The 22,983-nt window shown below is 42.8% G+C and overlaps 1 protein-coding gene across 1 annotated transcript in view; it reads left to right on the forward strand.

Moving 5' to 3' along the window:
- The window catches only part of SLC25A36 (solute carrier family 25 member 36), a 30,180-nt gene extending 13,173 nt beyond the window's left edge, over positions 1–17,007 (forward strand). The window contains exons 3-7 of the mRNA XM_072143117.1: positions 1,177–1,254; positions 1,816–1,916; positions 9,749–9,815; positions 11,074–11,363; positions 14,517–17,007. Coding sequence (XP_071999218.1) covers positions 1,177–1,254; positions 1,816–1,916; positions 9,749–9,815; positions 11,074–11,363; positions 14,517–14,710 — 730 coding nt within the window. The 3' untranslated portion in view covers positions 14,711–17,007. The remainder of the gene's footprint in view (positions 1–1,176; positions 1,255–1,815; positions 1,917–9,748; positions 9,816–11,073; positions 11,364–14,516) is intronic.
- Positions 17,008–22,983: the final 5,976 nt, after the last annotated feature.

Here is a 22,983-nt window from a genome sequence, read left to right on the forward strand (position 1 = left end):
AATAATGGAATAAACACGTGGTCTGTGTAATCTTCTGTCTTGTCAGCCGCCAGGGGTGTTACATAGAACAAATATTTACTTGTACTCCCATCATATTCATGAACGAACATAGTGTGGTCACTGGTGCATCTACAACCCAATGTATGGAATGGGCATCTGGCAGACTTATCTATTGTACCTTGGAAATTAAGGATTGGACAATGGAGTCCACTATTTGCATGACATCAGCATGTGACTTGTTTACAAAATAATCTACAAAATGACTAAAAGCGACACTTTTTGCAGCACTTTTACAGGGCTTTTGCTCAGCATCTGACCCCGACAAAATCAACTGGTTCAATCCAGGAATATCTTCAGGAGTACAATAGATCAGTCATAACTCTGCCAAAGAATAAGATGACTCTGCTGACTGTGTCTTGGTCTGGTCGGCAAAGCTGAATACAAACCTGAAAGTTATCAACCCTTTATATGTGCGCTAGAGGTTTGAGTGAAAACTATAACCTTTCATAATATTGTATTATGAATGTATGTTCATGACCTAAATCTGAAAATGAATAACGTACAAGTGAATTCAGACACCAATTGGTGTATGCATTTATAGAAAATCTACCATCAAAATCCATCATGATTACCACAGTCACAAGTGTCCCTGTGTTATCTTCTTATATTTGTTATCCATGGCCTCCTTCCTTGTAAAGTCAACTGTTAAGATTATGCTAATGAGCCTGGATGACTCTGCGGGGACGTTACTAGAGACCCTCTGTGCCTTAGCTTCACAGGCTTTACATTATGCAGGAGCACTTTTCACCCCTTCCTCATCTGTCTGCTCTAATCTTTCTGCACCATAGAGTTTTAGTACACAATGTGAGTGGGGGAAGAGCTGCTGCAGTGTAACAGTCTGTGAAGCCAGAGCACAGATCCATTTTCTGAGTCGGTTGATCAGTTTCTTGGTTGTTGGTAGAGCCCAGAGAGGAGGTGTCTGTTCCAGCCAGTTGTCTTGCATTCTAGGGGGAGGCATTTGGGGTCACACTGAGATTGTAAATGTATGTGTGTATATATATCTATCTCTGTTGGAATAGGAGATTTAAGTGTAAGTTTCTATTTGAAGTTGGCTTCAAAAGTTCTGAATATTACTAATGTGTAACTTCTGTTTTTTTTTTTTTTTTTCTTTTTCAGGATCATTTTGCAAAAGGAGGGTCCTCGTTCCCTATTCAGGGGTCTTGGCCCTAACTTGGTGGGCGTGGCTCCTTCCAGGTACTGTCTTAGTCTTCATGTATTTGCATGTACTAGCAAAAGCTTACTATAGATGTGAAAACTAACAATAAAAATGGCAATGTGTTATCTTCCAGAGCACACGTTAAAAGTGTGTTACACCGCTCTGACCTTACCAACAGAACTTTGCTCTGAATACCCTTGTCTCTATATATAGCGATAACATTCACACAAGGAAAGAATAGTCTTATAGTGAACCTACACGGCTACAGGAAGAATCTGTCTGTATAGAAAACTGAACTTGGTGGTCACAGTGCGGGCAAGCCTGTCAGCGGACCTATATAACACATTTTATGTGATGGTGTATTGCCTGCATTTGGCTTTCATATAATAACTCTTGGGTGTCTGAACTTCATAGAGTAAGAGAAATATCCTACAAGTTAACCTTTCAACCTTTCTTGGAACCATTTTGACTTTCATTGCGTATTCAACACATTTTTTGCCCTCAACCAAGCAAGATAAAGGGTCATTCTTTACCTTTTTATTGCCTGTTTTTCTTTTTCTACCTCCTGTGATGTGACGCTTTGCTCCCCCCTCCTGCAGGGCCATCTATTTTGCAGCTTACTCCACCTGCAAGGAAAGGCTGAACAATGTGTTTGCGGCAGATTCCACACAGGTCCACATGGTCTCTGCTGGGGCCGCAGGTATGTACCCCTACTTGTGCATGACTGATGATGGATATAGGAATAGTACAGAGTAATGAGGATAAGTAGCCTCATATTATAGTCTAGTTACTGCTTAGTTTGATCTTATGAGATGATCTTATATAGACTGTCTTTTTTTCCCTCTTATTTCAGTATCTGTCTATATTTTATTCTTTTTTTTTTTTTTTGCACATTGTACATAACTTTATTTCTCCAGTATAGATCCAAATTGTCTCTGAATTGACCAATCAGATGGAACTTCTAAATAATAAAATTGGTTTAATGTGATGGTAGAAGCTTGGAGATTTTTGTTAGTTTAGGAACAACTCCCTTCCTTCACCTATTTTTGTATTGAAATAAATTTTCGGATATATTTTAGGTACTGATTTTTATTGTGCGACACAAATTTCACTCCAATTAATTGCCCATTAACACCCATCATCAGGTTTACCCACTAGTCATATGTATTCTACGAAGTATATTTAATATCCAACCCATCATTAGTATTAGTCTTCCCCACCCCTCTAGATATCCGTTCTTATCACTTATTTGTTGGTGTATAGTTTTTAAACATTGGACCCTTGCTAGGCAAAACTTTTACCCACAAGCCTTCTAAATATATACATAAAATATACCTAAATAAAGCATTTTTTTTGCTTTTGTATATCCTCCAGATTTTTATGTAAATTTTAATTTTTCCTAAATCCTTAAAATTGTAGAATAACTTATATGAGAAAATTACACTGAGATAAAAGAATAATGAAAACCCAATCAATAACAAAATCTTAGTGCATTTATCCAATATGACGGCCTTCTCCTCATCTCGGGGTTCTGTAATCTCCTCATTTCTTATGGTAAAGGGTTTTGTGTGGGACTAGACATTGATGCCCTACACCAGTCACACATTTGGTGAGGTTTCCTGATGATTTTTCAGTATTTAGTCCCATCCAAACCTTTATTTTTTTTTTTTTAAGGGGTAAGTATTTTACCAAGTTATAAAAGACCCGTCTCCTCTCCTGACATGTCCTGTTATTATTATGAAGCTTCTATCCTTTGAAATTTGTATTGTGCAGTTCCTCTCTTATAAAAGGGCATCAACCACCAGAATGAAAGAATGTATGCAAATGAGCCCAACTATGGAGGCTAGAGCCCTTTGGGTTCTTTTGCATATAGTCCTTCATCCTGGTGGTAGATGCCTTTTAAGTTAAATAAATTGACTAATTGTTAATTTCCCCTATTAAAGGGGTGTGTGCCTGTGCTTTGACCATTCGGCTTGAAAAATAACTAAAATATCAAAGCACAGGGATTCATCTTTATGCTGAAGGATTCCCTTTGAAGCTCCATTGCGGTGTTCCTCTGTTATTTCTCTGTATGCAGGAAAACATGTCACCTGCATAGGGAGAAATAACATGGTAACACCACAGTGGAGCTTCAAAGGGAATCCTTCAGCATGATTTACCTAATTACACTAACTGCTGCATTACGTAGGGCTATGCCCACATGGGCCACCTGTACATTTTGGTTTTATTCTTCAGCTACTCCCTTTGTGCCAAAATTTCAATTTTTTTTATAAATATGTAAATGTGTGTGTGTGTGTGTGTGTGGTTTTTTTTTACATTTTTATTTTTTTTTGTGGGCTCCAGCTCCTCAGCCATAACACCCCTCGATCCACTGCCAACCCACCATGAGCCTTTTTTAATCCTTCCCAATTTTATTTACTCCATTCCTGGATCTAGTGAGATCTCACTCGTGTACAGAAGGCTATGCATTCGGCATGTACACAAGGAACAGTGATGCCTGCAGGTCCCTGACATTGGATCTGAAGCTGCTTACATTGTAGTGACCTTCAGCCTGTGCATGCGCACATGAGACAAGGCGGCATCACTGTTCTTTGAATAGCCGCCTGCATATGTGCAAGATATTGCAGGTCCCATGAGTGATGTATCTGATGGGCACGTATCTGGGAGGTGGCTGTATATCAGGTGTAATTGTTATTTTAGTGGCGATGAAGCCCTTTGAGGTGTTAGCATTGCACCTAAGCACTTCAGCCTCATTTGCATATTTCTAAAGTGAAGTTTTGGCACGGCAGGAGGAGCTGAAAAATAAAAACAAAGCAGTTTAGGGAGGTAAATATTGGTGACGTATTCCCTTTGATGAAATACGGTACAACACGGCTATAAATATTATTTACATGTCAGGGCAGGTCCGCTAGAGCAAATCTTGCGTGAATATTATAGGAAAATAAAAGAATGGTTCCATACAGATATTTAATGTCTTGTAAATGTTGTTTTATTTAATAACTTGTACAGTTCAAACAGAACAAAAAATGTGAAGCTGATGTGATGCAGAAGTGCTTATTGATCCTTCCCTAAATGATTTCCCTCTTCATCTGTTTTTGTTTTTTTCCAAGTTTTTCTTTATAAAATATATTATTTTTTTTCCTCTTTCTTATATTCTCACTTTACAGTAATTTTATTTCTATAAATATTTTTTTGCCTTTCTGTAAGTCTATCCATTTTATTTTGTGAAATCCGTTTCCGTGGGTTTCATTGGTGCGCAATGTTGTGGACCACTGCTTGTTGTTGCGATACAGAAAAGCCTGTGTCTATTTTAGGCGTTTACTGTACATTTCCACTGTGAAAGGCGCGAGATTGTGTCATCTCATGCTCGCCTCCTGCAGGTCTCGTCCTGCGGAAATATGGACTAAGTTAACCCTCGTGAGTACTTGACCCAGCTTCTCTCTGCAGCCGAAAGCGTAAGAACAGCTCATTGGAATTGTAATTGCCTTTATATGGGGAACGAACAAAGAGCATTGAGAAATGTTAGGAAATGAACATAATTTTTATTGTATTACAATACAAATGTATGAACGTTTACTATATTGTATAGTTGAGGTGTGTGTGTGTGTGTGTGTAGTGCATATTCATCTATTCATAGTACTTGTGCAGACTTTATAAAGTCCTTGTGTTGCATTCATTGAAGTGTGATATACATGTGTATTACGCTGACATGAATCTCCTGTTAGATTGTTTTTGTTTGAAACCATTCGCTAATTTACCAAGCCTTATGTTTTGTGCCCATGTTAAGATGTATTATATTTGGATTATAGGTCTAGTACTGATGCCTTACAATTAATGTCACTTTTATTTTCAGAAATGAATAGTGCAGGTGATAGTGGTAAGCTTGTATATATAAAAATATACTGCATTGAGTAAAGCGGCTTCACTATCCTTTTTTTTTTTTTTTTTTTTTTTTCCCTGCTGTTTCTTTCTCCTGTAGTGAGCAGTGTATATAAGGTCCTATACCCGGCATCGAGAAAGTCATTAGACTCTTTTATCAGGTTCCTTTATGTCCCAGCTGTCAGTGGAGAACAGGACAGAAATCTGAATTGGGTCTTATGCACGCAAGCATAAGAAAACTGCCATATATAGTATATGCCCCATTCATTACAATGGGCAATCCCTTTTAATGGCCCTATTGTGCAACATATCGTACTGAGCGGTGAAAAATATAGAGCCTGTCATATTTTCTCATGTATTTCCGTTCTGTGCGCCCCATAGGGAACATATAAAATACAGCAACTAGCTCACAGCCGCCATAGAAATGCACTGTGCATATCTGAGCCAGGTGGAGCAGGTTGTATTCCTGCCTGGTGTTGTGGCTGCTCAGCTCCCTCCCCTCTTACACATGACTTGCAGCTCACAGCACACACACTGATGTGTGCATGGAGCCTAAATGTGCATCCTACCTTTTGGGACCTGCACTAGTTTTGGGAATGGAGGCCACTCTCTGTTAAACTCTATGGGAGTGCCGTATATAGCCAAGGTAATACGCTCTGTGCTCCCGTAGAGTTGAATGGTTAGTGGCCTTCACGTGTACTATATACCTCTGCTGCAGGAAGGGTTCAGCAGATCTCGAGATATGTACAGGTCCTAGAGGAAGGACCCACATCTTCCCGGACATATCCTCTGGTACTGTCATAAATGGTCTAGATGGGAAAATCACACAGGAAAAGGACACAGCAACATATTTCTTTAATTTATTACTTGTGTTTTCTGCACATCATTAGTGCAATTAAGTTAAGTTTATAGTTGCGCATTTTAGAAACCACCTGTTTTGCTGTAGGCGGTTCAGTCTACTGCATAATATATCTCTGCATTAATATCCAAACATTCCTTAGGCCATTATCCATGTATTATTGATGAGGATACCAACTAGGCAGCAGAACAGAAACCCTTTCCAGTAGTAGAAAGCTGCTGACCTGCACAACCGGGTACAACCACACACGTAAGGATGAAATCGCATGTCCCTTCATTTTACTGACTGGTAAAGGCTTCCTGGTGGATTGGTTGTAAAACACTGATGGTCAGCTATAAGGACTTCATATCCAAGTTTATTCTAAAACTAATAACCATGAGGTGGAAAGCATTAAAGGGCATCTACCACCAGGATGAAGGACTGTATGCAATTGAGGGGCTCCATTAACACGTTTGGTGCCTGCAGTCCCTCAGGCTCATTTGCATACAGCCCTTTATCCTGATGGTACATGCCCTTTAAGAAAGGGTTCATATTTGATCTATTGAAGCCACCGTAGAGGACTTGTACATTCAGTGCCAAGTTTTACTAATAATAATAAAGTGCTCCCCAGAAGGTGTAAAAATACATAATCTAGTAGTGTAGTGTGAACATTGTGGGGAGTCTATAATGGTCAAGACTTTAAATAATCTTAGTTATTTCTCTACCTATCAGCTTGTCACTTCTCTCATACAGGTCACTACAACCTCACATCGTCCAAGCTTTTATTTGCAGACAGTCGGGCACAGTGGTATATTCCGTTCGCTTGCCAACTTGGGATATTATGGAGATAATATTTGTATGTTCTGGGCACAGTCCCATTGGAAACTGGGCCAATTCTATTATCTTGTCCCATCATTACATGACAAACTAATTGTGTAACTTTCTACCCGTGAATAAGTTTGGACAACATAGCAAAACAAACATAATGAGGGCCGCAGGGAGATGAGCAACGTATCGTCCGCTGTAATGAATGACAAGTGTAAAATCCAGTCAGGATGGGATTTCTGAACTCTTCTCTGTAAATTTAGCATGTGCATTGATCACTTGATCGGTACACATTGTTAGTAACATACTATTTTAAGTAATCTTTCACTATGTAAATTTACGGTCCAGATTTTCATGTTTAATTCTGGAGCTTTACTATGACTAAATATTTAATGACCTGATGTTGCATGAGCAAAGTGTCTAAAGGACTAGTCAGTCTTGGCCCTGTGACCTGCAAGCGAGTTTGGTCCAAGAAACTCACTGCAACAAACCTCGAGCAGAATATCCCACAAGTGCACACTTGACTACACTGACCTGAGTTCAGTCCAGTGACAACAAGGTATGGTCCCCAAAATTTTGCCAGCGGTTCGAGTTTGTCAGACCGTAGTAGATTGTGGTCAACTGGCCTTGGACTGCACCAGCTTTACAGCTTTATCATCTGGCATCCATGCAGAATAAGATTGTCTAGTTATAACTTGCACCTATTAGTTTAACTTAAACTCGAAAAGTCCACCCCATGTTGTCATGTTGCAAGGCAAAGTGAACTAGTTGGAAAATCTTAAACTCCATGTATGGCTACATGGGGCTGCTTTAGGGCAGTAAACAGGTCCGATGTTTTGCAGCCCTTTAGTCATTGCTTTGCAACAGTAGGACCTGCTCCAAAATTTGCTATTACGCAGGGCACTTACTTGTGGGGGCTGTGGAATCCCCAGCTACTTGTGAGAGCCCATTGAAAATAATTTGGCCTTTTAACATGTAAAAAATTTTCAGGTTATAGTAATAACATCCTCATGGGCCAAATCATCCGGTTTGCAGCCTGTCTCCTGGAGCGCTTTGTGTGAATGGTGTACATGTCTGTGTGTGTGAACATCCCATAGTCTTTCTCTCGGTCACTGCATGAACAGCACTGTATTCCTTTATAGATCTGGACATTGCACATCTTTGAGAAATAACTCCATACAAGTCCATCTTCTTTCATGTTTTACACTGTCGTATCTTTCTTACTGCTGTACCGGAGACGCAGAGCATGAGTGCTGTGTAATGGGGGCAGCCATAGGGTGGCTTGTTAGACTGGTGGAAGGAAATATTCCTACTGTCCACTTCCTTATCTTTAAATATGTAAATCTTTTCCATATCTAATTTATTTCACACCTAACAAAAACAATAAAACCCTAGCTGTCATTGTACAGCCTTTTCCTATAATACTTCCTAGAATTTTAATATAAGGGCAATATAATTTCCTTTAAAATGTCATATATTTATTCCTTACCTGGGCCTTGAGAAATTTCGCTTCATTAGTACTGTAACACTTGGTGGTCCCTGTGATGGTGCCGCCCAATCCTCTACTCCCACCTGGGCAGCGATATGTTGCTGCATATCGATGTGGCCAGCACTGCCCTGCAGGAGTACGGACTGAAAGAGTTTGCCAAAAAATAGATGGCTGGTACAGTATTTATTGAGCCCAGGTAAAGATTTAAATGGACTGCCAAGTTAGGGAAATTTTTTTTTTTTTTTTCCCCATTGGTGGTCAACCTCAACTTTTTTAAAGTGTAACTCCGATTTCGTAATGCTTTTTACCAAATTGTCATCAGTAGTTCCCCCTTTGGGGGGAAAAGAAAACAAACAATGCCCATATTACGTTGATCACCCTTTTTCTTTCCTTTTGTCATGGCATTTTCAGTTATAAAGCTACTTGTCAGAAATCTTCCTCAGCAGCAGTGAAGTGGCCAGAGACTAACCTCCATAGAAATTGACTGGGTCTCAATTATTATGCGAATAGGGTACTTTTTATTAACGTACACACGGCAATCCACAGTAGATTGGGACGTTTCGGTCAATTGTGACCTTCTTTAGACACAGTTTGCTAGAGGGAGAGAGAGGATAAAAACCAGAACAAACATAAGCCTGATAGTTGTGCCATCGGGTGAGAAGATGTGTTTTGGCTTGTTCCCTATTACACCTGTCGGCTCAGAGGCTTATCTTTGTTTTTTTCTCATCTTGGCTTTAGATGCAGGGAGACCGAGGAAATTCTGCAGAATTGCAGACTGAGATGAAGTTAAAGGGACCTCACTATGCTTTGCATACTACTGTATACAAAGAGCTTCAAACGCACAACTCCCTTCCAAGCTACACACACTGCATCACATGACTTCCCCCTCCCACCCCAGTGAGAGCAGCAAGCAGAAGCTCCTCCCTTCCGGCAGTTAGAATCTGTCCAGTTTCTTATGTAAAAGATCCAGCATCTCAGACATAATTAGCACAGACAGAGGAGACAGCTACTGCAGGGGCAGGCTAAACTGAGGAGGATGGCAAAGAGACTTCTGTACACGGGTAATGAAAATGATGGGCAAAGTTATCTTATATCCCAAGAACTTTTGATTAGTGGAATCGGAGTTGCACTTTAAATGTTTTTTTTAACTATATATTGCCCTGAAAGTTCTTTTAATAGCGTTAGATTTCCATGTAGTCATTTTCTGCCTGGAGTCCAATTATAAAGCACTGTTTGTTTTTGGTTTTTTAACACTTGTTTAGTAGTAAGTAGTAGCTTTAGGTTCTGCTTCTGGGTGGTGGGATTTTAGTAGGGAGCTTGGTAAAAGTAGATTTAGTTTAACATTGAGAACTGTGCATCCCCCTAGTGATAAACCTCCAGTAGATGTCCCTTTTCCTGTAACGCTCTGTAGCATTTCTATCACATCATTGATGCATGTTGTAATGGCTGAAGGACTGGGATTGGATTAATATTGAATAATGATTTAGTGTTGTTTATTTAGGCTTTACTGCAATCACAGCCACAAATCCCATCTGGCTGGTAAAAACACGGCTGCAGCTGGATGCAAGGTAAGATTAGTTGCTTGGCTACAAATGTCACTTAGTAGATCTATGTTATACCCTCTGGCCCTGGCAGCCATAGCTTGAATTAAAGGAACCGTTGTCCACTCTTTCAGTGGACTCCGTGAAAAGAAATACTTATTTGTTCTTTTTCATACGGTGTAGTGCATGATCTCTTGGCCAGTTTCAGAAGGGGAACAGGGAGGTGCCAATGAAGACAGAAATGGAGGGTGCATATACCCTTTAGGCTGAAGCCATGGTTTAACAAAAAACATTTTTATTTACGTTCAAAATAGCATATTTTTCTTCATTCATGACTCATTGCTTTATACCTAACCACGGAGTTGACAGGGCTCCCTATTAGAACTTTCATATTTGCCATGAATTTGGTTTTCCAGCAAGCGTTTTACTGCACTGGCAGCATGTTGTAGAGAAGGGCACAGTGTACTATATGCCGTTTCAACGTTATTCCCAGTTTAATCCATATGCTAATGAGGTAGTTGGTGAACCTGTAATGTGTGTTCAGCCCTTGGAGCTCTGCTACTCTCGTCTACATCAATTCCTTCATCTTCTATTGCACATCTTCTAAAGGTCCAGGCAGGAATAGCAGTGCTTTAGGTGCTAAGGACACACTTGTGGTGCACCCAATATCTCCTGAGCACATGGAATGAAATTGAAATATCTATATTAATGGACAAAAACAATGGTGTTTTTATTCTTTATTTCTTTCCTATATGCTGCCAGCAGATTGGCAGTTTGAGAAAAATTACAAAAACAAAGCAAAGGCTATTCACATGTCCATTGGGGGATGTATATACGGCCGCTATATATATGTATATGTCCCCCATAGGCCGGCGATCGGCACACGGCTCGGTACGGTGCAGTACACGTGCGGCTCTGTAACCTGGAAAAGATAGGACATGTCCTATCTTCCTCTGTATTACGGTACTGTGCGATATATTATATATATTAGGCGGGGGTGAGCAAAGCTCCTCTCCCGTGTGCCCGGTGCACACTTTAGTGTGAATGTAGCCTTGGCTGTGTCTATCCATTTCCATTCATTGTATAATCTGCCATTTCTCATATTGTGGCTGGGGCATTCCATGCACAATAACATAACCCGGCTACAATATTTCACACCATGCGCTTTGAATTAACGCCATTGTCGTCTTCAAGCATCTTAGTGTGGTTGAAGAAATTCTTGCACGTGCAGCAATAAATCCTTCTTTACTGTTTTAATAATTTTATTTTATTTTTTTCTTTCTAGAAACCGCGGTGAAATCCGGATGAGCGCTTTTGACTGCATCCGCAAAGTGTACAGAGCGGATGGCGTAAAGGGCTTTTACAGGGGCATGTCTGCCTCCTATGCCGGCATCTCTGAAACTGTTATCCACTTTGTTATTTACGAGAGTATTAAGCGCAAATTGCTGGAACATAAGATTGCCTCAACCATCGATGAAGACGAGGAGTCTGTGAAAGAAGCGTCTGACTTTGCTGGACTCATGTTGGCAGCTGCAACTTCCAAGACTTGTGCCACCTCAATAGCCTACCCTCATGGTAAGTGGTGCCTACTAGAGATGAGCGAGTATACTCGTCCGAGCTTGATGCTCGTTCGAGTATTAAGGTACTCGAGACGGCTCGTTGCTCGGACGAGTATTTCCCCTGCTCGAGATCGAGCATTTAATTAAAAAAACACAGTGAAGAACAATGAAGAATAGAATAAAAACAGTGAACACAGTGAACACAGGATCATTTAAGTGAAAAACACAGTGAAGAACACAGTGAAGAATAGATTACAGATGTTCGGCACATCTGCTTACTTGTCGGAAGATACGCGCGGAACGGTGCGAACAAAATAGTATGTGAAGAACAATATATATGTGTGAAGAACACGGTGAGCAGCACAGAGACATGGGGCAGCGGCAGCACGGAGACATCGAGGGGCACGGGGAGACATCGAGGGGCACGGAGACATCGAGGGGCACGGAGACATCGAGGGGCACGGAGACATCGAGGGGCACGGGGAGACATCGAGGGGCACGGAGACATCGAGGGGCACGGAGACATCGAGGGGCACGGAGACATCGAGGGGCACGGAGACATCGAGGGGCACGGGGAGACATCGAGGGGCACGGGGAGACATCGAGGGGCACGGGGAGACATCGAGGGGCACGGGGAGACATCGAGGGGCACGGGGAGACATCGAGGGGCACGGGGAGACATCGAGGGGCACGGGGAGACATCGAGGGGCACGGAGACATCGAGGGGCACGGAGACATCGAGGGGCACGGAGACATCGAGGGGCACGGAGAGACATCGAGGGGCACGGGGAGACATCGAGGGGCACGGGGAGACATCGAGGGGCACGGGGAGACATCGAGGGGCACGGAGACATCGAGGGGCACGGAGACATCGAGGGGCACGGGGAGACATCGAGGGGCACGGGGAGACATCGAGGGGCACGGGGAGACATCGAGGGGCACGGAGACATCGAGGGGCACGGAGACATCGAGGGGCACGGAGACATCGAGGGGCACGGAGACATCGAGGGGCACGGGGAGACATCGAGGGGCACGGGGAGACATCGAGGGGCACGGAGACATCGAGGGGCACGGGGAGACATCGAGGGGCACGGGGAGACATCGAGGGGCACGGGGAGACATCGAGGGGCACGGGGAGACATCGAGGGGCACGGGGAGACATCGAGGGGCACGGAGACATCGAGGGGCACGGAGACATCGAGGGGCACGGAGACATCGAGGGGCACGGGGAGACATCGAGGGGCACGGGGAGACATCGAGGGGCACGGGGAGACATCGAGGGGCACGGGGAGACATCGAGGGGCACGGAGACATCGAGGGGCACGGAGACATCGGGGAGACTTCAGTGGAAGAAGAGCAGCGGATCCCGGGACAGCGTATCTCCCGACAAGTAAGCAGATGTGCAGAACATCTGCAATCTATTCTTCACTGTGTTTTTCACTTAAATGATCCTGTGGTCACTGTTTTTATTCTATTCTTCACTGTTCTTCACATCTGTTAACTTGTCGGGAGATAATATACGCGCGGAACAGTGAAGAATAGATTGCAGATGTTTGCATACATCTGCTAACTTATCAGAAGACATTCTTTTTCAATTAATTAACACATTTTATTCCCGAACCATGGTCCCTTTGAAAAATGCTCGAGTCTCCCATTGACTTCAATGGGGCTCGTTATTCGAGACGAGCACTCGAGCATCTGGAAAAGTTCGTCTCGAATAACGAGCACTCGAGCATTTTAGTGCTCGCTCATCTCTAGTGCCTACCCTATATCCTGTGCTGCTGCTTTATTTCTTGCACTCCCGCAGTCTGGTTACACGCTGCCTCTTAGTGGCCATCTTTGGTTTCACATTCATGTTAGAATTGGTTGGTTTTAAGGGACACTGTACAGAGCAGAGTTCGTTCCATTGTGTCTGCCATATTTACTTCCTCGAACTCCACTCAGTTCGGGTGCCTCAGGTTAAGGATGGTAAACGTGTCTGCAGAGCTTCACGCAGTGGCCCGAAGTGGGTTTGTTTTACAACTTTAACACTCCGTATTGGGTGCTGCAATACAGCCACATAACTTGCGTGGTCTTTCACACTCGTTCATGGTGTGGTGAGCCACTCGCCCATCCTCCATCCGGCCTAAGAAAAATGGCCATAGATATGACATGATATACAGATGTACGGTGGATTGACTATTTGGTTCCCCTTTTTCTTAAAGATTGAAGGGGTTTTGCTGCTTTTACACCTCTGAAATCTTTGGAAAAATAGAAAAAATTGCTTTGCAGAGACTGTCAGGTTTTTGCTTTCACTCCCGTCAGCTTTCATTCGTGATGGCCCTAAAATTTTATCAAGTAGTAAAATTGAATAAACCTTTCCAAAATATCATAAAAATATATGTTCAGTGGCAATCTATTACCCTTCCCCAGGTTTAGCTACAGATGCAGAGGGTGCGTGTACATCTGCAAATTGTCGGCACTGTCTCCCTGAAGCTACTTCTCTGGATAGAGGCAATGCTCTCTAATGGCAGTTTATAAAAATATATAAATTTTAGGGAGTTAATTTGCATGACGGGTCCTTTTTAAGGAAGTATGGAGTAGGCTTACAGTCTGCTCCATACACAGCTGGTGTTAGCTGCACTTTGCAGCATATACCCACTGCTGATGCAAGCCTTAATCCCTTAAAGGGCATATATCACCAGGATGTAGGACTGTATGCAAATGAGCCTGAGGTATTATTTGAGCCTGGAGCCCCTTGGACTCATTTGTATTCAGTCCTTCATCCTGGTGGTAGATGCACTTTAAGTGCTGCCATGAAACACGAGGGACCACCATCTTTAATCCGGCGGTCGCCCCCAATCACATCATTGGGATTGGGGGGGGGGGGCAACCAGTTGCTATGACAGCCAGCACCTTTATCGAAGGATCGTACCTGACAGGCCTGTGGGTTTTTAATATTTATTTAAACTTTTTGTTTATTTTACTGTAGTCAAAGTTAAAATCACCCCCTTTCCCTAGAACTCAAACAAACATAAGCATGTTGAGTATCGCCATGTCCCAAAAGTCATGATTTATCCAGATAAAAAATGTTAATTGGGCCATGCTGCATACAAATAATAATGACTGTCAGTTCCTTTATGTAACAGGTTTTTTTTTTTTTTTTTGTTTTGTTTTTTTTCTCCTACAGAGGTCGTACGGACAAGACTACGTGAAGAGGGGACAAAATACAGATCTTTCTTTCAGACACTGTCACTAGTTGTGAAAGAAGAAGGTTATGGTTCCTTGTACCGTGGTCTCACCACGCACCTGGTTAGACAGATCCCTAACACGGCCATAATGATGTGTACCTATGAAGTGGTGGTCTACCTGCTGAACGGATAGCCCCCCCCCGCAGTGCACTTGTCTTGTCTGTGAAGAGGATGGGAGACCAAAGGAGTGAAAGTGGACCAGAGAGCACCGACGGAAGAATGATGGTGACACGAAGTAAAGGAACCACCAGGGGGCGCCTCCTAGCCGCTGCTGGAAGTGCCTGTGCCGCCTCCGTCATCTGTGGTCTTTGGCCGCTTGTGAAATTTAATAGACAGAGGGTATTGCTGGGGCAACCGCATTCATTTCAGGAATGCCATTTCCCCTATAACCGGTGCAATGTTTTGGGGCTGTTAAACATTTTGACATTGATGATGAGATTTGAAGTTGTATACATATATCCTTTTTGGTTTACAGACATATAAAGACAGCCGCTTCCTCCCTCCGCATACTGAAACCCCATCCATATACTTGTCATATGCCATCCACCTCTCGTGTGTCTACCTACCTGCTGCTGTGTCTACCTACCTGCTGCGTATAGACTTCCTCCAACTATTCAGACGCGCTGAGTGATTCAATATTGGATATGTGTTCTGTAAAACGGCTTGAAATTCTAATATTTTGGAATATATATATATTTTTGGGGGGGGGATTTTTTTTTTTTTTTTTTTAATTTTTGGGTTACTGGTGTCTATGCATCAGCTGAACATGTGCACTTCCACCCCATCCCAAAGCAAGGCCTTTACAGGTCTCATCTTGTGTCATTCATGAATCTGCCTCTCCGGCTCTTACTACTGTCTTTGCCCTACAAAGGTCACGCTCTTCCTGGCATAAAGATCTATACTGTGAAAGGAGGCCTTGTGACGCTGCTCATCTCCACTATCTGGGCCCTGGTATTGCACCTCTTTCTTTCACTCTATATTTTGGATTTCCATGAAGCTTTTTGGTGCATTTTATCACTTTGTTGTATTTCCCCCCCCCCCCCCCCTTCCTCCAGGGGCCTAAATTATTTCCTACCTTGTTAAGAATATTAGCCTTAGCGGCCGATCACCTCTAGTCACTCCTTTAGTAGCTCAGATTGAACGCCCCTTACATTTCTGTATCCAACCAGATAAGCTGTGAAGTTTCCTTTACTATAAGAAGGTTGTATATGTAATAAAGGTGTGGATTATATTTGCAGAACTCAGATTTCTGGTTTGGGGGAGAAAAAAACAGTCTATCCATGATGGTTAGAGCAAATTCTGCTCCTGATATTGGTGACCTATCATTCCCTGAATCCTGACCAACGGGTCACTGGATCACAAAGCCTGGTGCAATAAGATTGCATGGTCTACATTGCCCACCGATGTGACCTCAGAGGTGGGAAGACATCGCACCCATCATCTGGTGTGACCTGCAGTGTAACTTGCCATAATGCAGCCTAAATTGTTGTGTAGCCCCTGTAAATGCTTTGGTGTTGAAGTGCATTTGTTAAAGGGGTTGTCCAGAGGTGGAAAAACATGGCCACACCTGACCATTGTTGGTTCCTGGTATTGCAACGCAGCTCTATTCATCTGTATTTGGCTGAGCTGTAATGCTGCCACCATCCGTGATCATGTGTGGTGCTGGTAATGGAAGAAGGCAGCCATGTTTTTTTTTTTTTACCTCCACACAACCCTCCGTGCTTTATTCCTAAATCCTTGGTATACACATGGGCTTTTTGTCATACACATAGGCAGATCAGGTGCTGCTACAGCAGTTGGGGTTGTCCTCCTTAGTGTTAGAGCCAATGCCCCCTGGTATGTATGGTTGTGCCCAGGACTGGTGCTATGCATTGTGGGCCTGGGAAAAAAAAAATCCCTAAAGTAACAACTGAATGGAGGGTTTATCAAATGACCATGACAGACCATGAATGTTTGTTAAAGGAGCTGTACAGTTATACCATTATTATTTTTATCCAGACAGGGCACCACACCAGTCCTCAGGTTGTGTGGGGTATTGCTGGTTCTGTCACTCACTACAATTAGACTCCCCTGCAATACCGTCCGTAACCACTGGAGGCGTGATGCACTGTTTCTCGAAGAACGCACACATCTTTCTCTGTACAACTCCTCCTTCAATCTGTGTCCATGTCAATTTTGGTTTCTACATCTGTGTAGGACACACCCAAAGGTTGGTCAGAAATTGCCTTGTTTTAACCCTTCACCTTCCCAAGAGGCATTGCATGGTGGGTAAAGGCTATAAATGCATTGTGTTTGCACTGCTTGAGCTATAACCATGTTCTTCAGTCTTCAGAGCTTTTATTCCATGCAGACGAGACTCTGAATATTCTTGCTTGTCTATTTTTTTCATACTGTAACAAGTTCATTATTAATAAAGAAAACTGTGTTGTATCTGTGTGTCCTAGAGCTTTATCTATAAGGTTCTAGAATCCTCCCGTATATTCACACATTTACCTTAGTCTCAATTCATTCCATACATATGATCATGGCGTTTTTTTGCGGTGTTACCTATTATGGACATTTCTACAACAAATCTGTTGCTACCCTGCTGTGATGGACAATAACATTACTACAGATTCAAAAACTAGTGTGGCGGAGGTGTGTCACATGTAGCAAGTCTGGTATTGCTATGGGCTCACCCACATCTTTTGACACCTTCATGCTAAAGCCCTTTTAACCCCTGAATGAACCTGTCCTTTTTTTTTTTTGTTTACATTTTTGTACCCCTCCCCTTAAAATCTCCATAAGGCTGCATTCACACACATGTACGGGGGACGTATATACGGCCGATATACGTCCCCCATACACTTCTATGGGCTCACGGCATCGTACGGGAGAGGTACAGTGCAGCACACGTGCGGCACCGCACCGCTCCGTAGCACGGGAAAAGATAGGACGTGTCCTATCTTTTCCCGTGATGCGGCGCCGTGCGCTGTATCTTCCTATGGAGAGGGGCGGGGGTGAGCAGCGCTCTCCTCCTTTCCCCGCGCGCTGCCGTGTGCCTGCCGTGCTATGGTGCGGCGGGCAACGGCAGTGTGCATGTAGCCCAACTCTGTAATTTTCTGTGTAGAGGCCTGTATAACAGGCTGTTTTTTCCATGACAAATTGTTCTTTATTCTATGCCATATACTGGGAAGCAGGGGGCAAAAAAATCCAAAGGCGGTGAAATTGATGAAAAAAAAGAAGTCCACACCATGGGTCTCTGTTTTTACAACTTTGTGATCTGTACGGTCCAAATGATCACGACTTGGATTGTTTATGATCACAGGGATACTAAAATAATATAGGTTTTAAAAGATTAAAAAAAAAATTTTTGTACAAAATACTTTTTAATTTTGCACGATTAACTGTTTCATAATGCAGTGTATGGGTGTCCCCAGTGTAAGGTGACGCAACTAAATATAAATTTGGGACCTCTGTGATTAAACTAGCCTACAGGATATAGGTTTAATTTGGACCACACAGTGAAGGCCATAATATGAGGCCCAAATCTATCAATCCAAATGTTCTTTTGGATTTTTTTTTTTTTTTTTTTTTACTTATCCCGGTTCACTGAATAAATTGTGCAATCCCACAGTAGTCATGTCCGTAAATGGACAAATAATAATAAAAAACTATGGCTTATGAAATCTGGAAACTGAAATCTGGAAAATGAAAAGGGTCCAGTAAGGAAGTGATAATATAATGTAATGATTATTTGTTGTATTTATCTAGGTTTGACATTTTCATATTTTCCTTACCAAAGTTTTCAACCTACAAGCACTTTTTTTTTTTTTTTTTTACAAGAATTTTTTTTGTTTCTTAGAAGCGCCTAAGACTTTTAGCCTGAAGGTCAGGAGGATCTAGCACTGCCGGACCTTCTTAACCTCTGCCCTGGAGATCGGGTGCAGGGACATTTGTTTTTTTGGTTTTATTTCTTCCCACTGCTGATGCTGGGAACCCGTGGGCAATCAGTTTTGATTTCAGCTCTAGCTGACATGTAGAGAAACTCAGAAACAAATAAAACTTAATGGAAGTGGATATAATAGTGGCCCAAAACTGACAAACAGAATGCTGTACTTTGAAAATCACAGATAACATAATGCGGAAAAAAAAACCGGACGTGTGAATAAGCCTCTACAGAGACCATTTTGTGAGCCATGGCTTTCTACAGGATGAGCTTCACTGTTCTGGCCTTGCTTTTTTACTCTTTGTTACGGTTTAGACTGTGCACATATCTGGACTGTATGGGTGCCAGGTTTACTGTTTGCTCATCAGATCAGAAAAGCCTAGCAGAGTAAACATGCTCCCAATGTTTGGCCTTCCTATTGACTTGCCCCATTCCAACAAACCAAAAAAACTAAAGTTTGCTGCTCAAAGTTCACAGAGGATAAATACACATACTCACACACTAGGTGAGCCATGGTATGATATAATCCCCTGACCACTGGCAGAGCAATTCTATGCCAGGTCCTGCGCTTCAGTCTGTTCCTGAAGAGATGCAGGCTATAGGTAGGGCATGGGTGTTTGCGTGGGTTTCCTCCGGGTACTCCTGTTTCCTCCCACACTCCAAAACATACTGGTAGATTGTTTGTTTAGTTTGTGAGCTATATAGTTGCTATATAAATAAATAATTATTATTATGGGATAGGACTACCCTGTGCTGCCCCCTCCATCATTGCGTTACACACCTCCATGCCCATTCGACATAGAGGTGGCATTAGGGAGTAAATAGGCTTAATTCCTCCCAGTGCACCAGGAATTGCACCTATTTCAAAGTTTGTATGCCAGATAATTGGGAGACCCAGATAATCTTATGAGACCCAGTGCAGCTCTGATCAAGACATCTGCCACCACATGGGGTTGTTTCCCTCTGTAATTGGGGCTTTTATGAATTGACCCCAGTTATAGTAAAAGAAAAAAAAAACTTTCAAAAATGTATAAAAACATATTTGTAAAACTCCCCTGTCCACACTATGCAAAATATTGGCATATTAGCTTACATTATACATATTGGGGCAGGTTTATGAAAACTGTTGTAAGATTAGACAGTGCAGGGTTAGACTAGACAGTCTTATTCTGCACCAGATTCATATAATTCATCTAAAGCTGGATGATAAATCTGTCCTAGTATAAGACTGTCTAGTCATACTCGGCACCTCCTATCATTTGCCTTATTTTATGCCAGAAAACTAGGATAACTCAGGTTAGCATTTTTGGCTCACAGATTATATGCTGTGAACCCCCCCCCCCCCTTTGAATATGCTATACCCCTTTGCCAAACTAGTCTTAGAAGTACCTGAAGATTGTCTGGAAGACATTAACATTATTTAGTGCAAATTATGACAGAATTCATAAACAGATTTATAAATCTCCCCCATTATGTATCAATAATTGTCACGCAATAGGGTATTTATTTACAATGCTCATTTTGAGATCAGTTGAAAATTTTAAAAATGTATTCAAAACCAATCTTTTAACAAATTTTAATTTTTAACTGGCCCTATGTGTCTTAAAAAAGCTGCAATAATATTTAAAGTGGACCTGTCAGCACAAATGCCATTTTTAGCTGGTGACAAGTTCCAATAGCCTATGCTGTGACAATTTTAAAAATGCCTTCGTCAGCATTCTGAATCATTTCAGTAATTTTCATTTACATTACCCGTCTCCCTACCAGCAGCAAGTAGTGAGTCCCTGGGGTGGGGAAGCTGCAGCCCTTCTGTGTGTATGGACACCGGTTTTCTTATCTATTGCAAGGTCCCTTTCTCAAAGAAATCCACTTTATAAAAATATGGTAATGAACTGTAGGCGATCCGGCCTATTTCAGCCAAGTGCCTTCTGGCTCAGCCACTAATCAATTTTATTACGCCCCCTTAATAAAAATTCAGTCTGTCCCTCCCGCAAGCGCTGCTGACTGCCAATGATACAGTTCCTTGCGCAGCCGCACTGGTCTCCAGCCGACTGCTTAAGGGAAGTGTTACTGCGCAGGAGTGAGACTTGCAGAGAGTTGGGTGACGTCTGCAGTGTGTGCTGGAGGGGCAGAATATAATTATTTTTTTTTCCAAGGCGTGCATAATTGATGGGTGGGTGGAGCGAGAAGGCACTCGGTTGACGTAGTCTGGAGCACCTCAGACTCTTTACCATATTTTCATAAAGTGGACCTTGCCAAGGATAACAAAACCAGTGCCCTGTACCCCCTAGGGCAGTGATGGCAGGGGCGTAACTACAGCGATAGCAGCCGCTGTGGGGCTCGCAGTGTCAGGGGGCCCCGTCATCCAACCTGACACAATAAAGAATGGAGGATTTGCACCATTATATCTACACTCACCGGCCACTTTATTAGGTACACCTGTCCAACTGCTCGTTAACACTTAATGTCTAATCAGCCAATCACATGGCGGCAACTCAGTGCATTTAGGCATGTAGACATGGTCAAGACAATCTCCTGCAGTTCAAACCGAGCATCAGTATGGGGAAGAAAGGTGATTTGAGTGCCTTTGAACGTGGCATGGTTGTTGGTGCCAGAAGGGCTGGTCTGAGTATTTCAGAAACTGCTGATCTACTGGGATTTTCACGCACAACCATCTCTAGGGTTTACAGAGAATGGTCTGAAAAAGAAAAAACATCCAGTGAGCGGCAGTTCTGTGGGCGGAAATGCCTTGTTGATGCCAGAGGTCAGAGGAGAATGGGCAGACTGGTTCGAGCTGAAAGGCAACAGTGACTCAAATCGCCACCCGTTACAACCAAGGTAGGCAGAAGAGCATCTCTGAACGCACAGTACGTCGAACTTTGAGGCAGATGGGCTACAGCAGCAGAAGACCACACCGGGTGCCACTCCTTTCAGCTAAGAACAGGAAACTGAGGCTACAATTTGCACAAGCTCATCGAAATTGGACAGTAGAAGATTGGAAAAACGTTGCCTGGTCTGATGAGTCTCGATTTCTGCTGCGACATTCGGATGGTAGGGTCAGAATTTGGCGTCAACAACATGAAAGCATGGATCCATCCTGCCTTGTATCAACGGTTCAGGCTGGTGGTGGTGGTGTCATGGTGTGGGGAATATTTTCTTGGCACTCTTTGGGCCCCTTGGTACCAATTGAGCATCGTTGCAACGCCACAGCCTACCTGAGTATTGTCGCTGACCATGTCCATCCCTTTATGACCACAATGTACCCAACATCTGATGGCTACTTTCAGCAGGATAATGCGCCATGTCATAAAGCTGGAATCATCTCAGACTGGTTTCTTGAACATGACAATGAGTTCACTGTACTCAAATGGCCTCCACAGTCACCAGATCTCAATCCAATAGAGCATCTTTGGGATGTGGTGGAACGGGAGATTCGCATCATGGATGTGCAGCCGACAAATCTGCGGCAACTGTGTGATGCCATCATGTCAATATGGACCAAAATCTCTGAGGAATGCTTCCAGCACCTTGTTGAATCTATGCCACGAAGAATTGAGGTAGTTCTGAAGGCAAAAGGGGGTCCAACCCGTTACAAGCATGGTGTACCTAATAAAGTGGCCGGTGAGTGTATTTTGTACTGCACATGTCCAGCATAATATGTATATAACATATACTGTGATGTATATATGCAGCATCTGTGATGTGTATATGGTGTCTGTATACACTGTATGTGAGTATGTTGCATATGGCACTGTATGTATGTGTATATGCACATGAGTGTATTTATATGTGTGTTTTTTTAAGGGGGAAGGGGGGGCCCTGTCTACCCTAGTTACGCCACTGAGTGATGGCTAACCTTTTAGAGCCACAGTACCCAAACTTCAACCAAAAGCCACTTATTTATTGCAAATTGCTCGCACAGTTCTTTGACAAATTTCAGCCTCCTTAGGACAAAAACGCAGTTGAAAGGAGGAGGGCAAATTTGTCTATCATTGTAGGAAGATTCTTTTGAGTCCTGTCTGGTGAACCTCATGCTGGAGTAATGGCCTGGGTGCCCACAAGAGGGTTCTGAGTGCGGTAGGTTCGCCACCACTGCCCTAGGTTAACGAGCATGACAGCGGGAACAGCCCACCACCAGTAAATCTGGTAGTAGATGTCCTTTATGGAAGTTTGCTGAAAAAAAAGTCATGAAAAATAAAAACATAAAAAAAATGTGAAGCCTTTATTAACAGTGAACTGCATGCACCTGCGATATATGACAGTCTGTTCACCTGTCACCTGGACACAGGTTTTGTTTCTCCAAGACCTGTGCACAAACATAATTTTTCTATGGCCACAAATTAGGGGTCAACGGGCTGCATCAGCAAAAACACAAGAGGCTCGATAGTGATGTCCCAACCCATTGGAGAGTCACATGATTGTGTTACTTCGCAACTGATCCTCAAAAACGGGCCTCACATGTATAAGACCTGTGTGCT

The sequence above is a fragment of the Engystomops pustulosus genome, chromosome 3 (assembly GCF_040894005.1).
Source record: "Engystomops pustulosus chromosome 3, aEngPut4.maternal, whole genome shotgun sequence".
Classification (NCBI taxonomy): domain Eukaryota; kingdom Metazoa; phylum Chordata; class Amphibia; order Anura; family Leptodactylidae; genus Engystomops; species Engystomops pustulosus.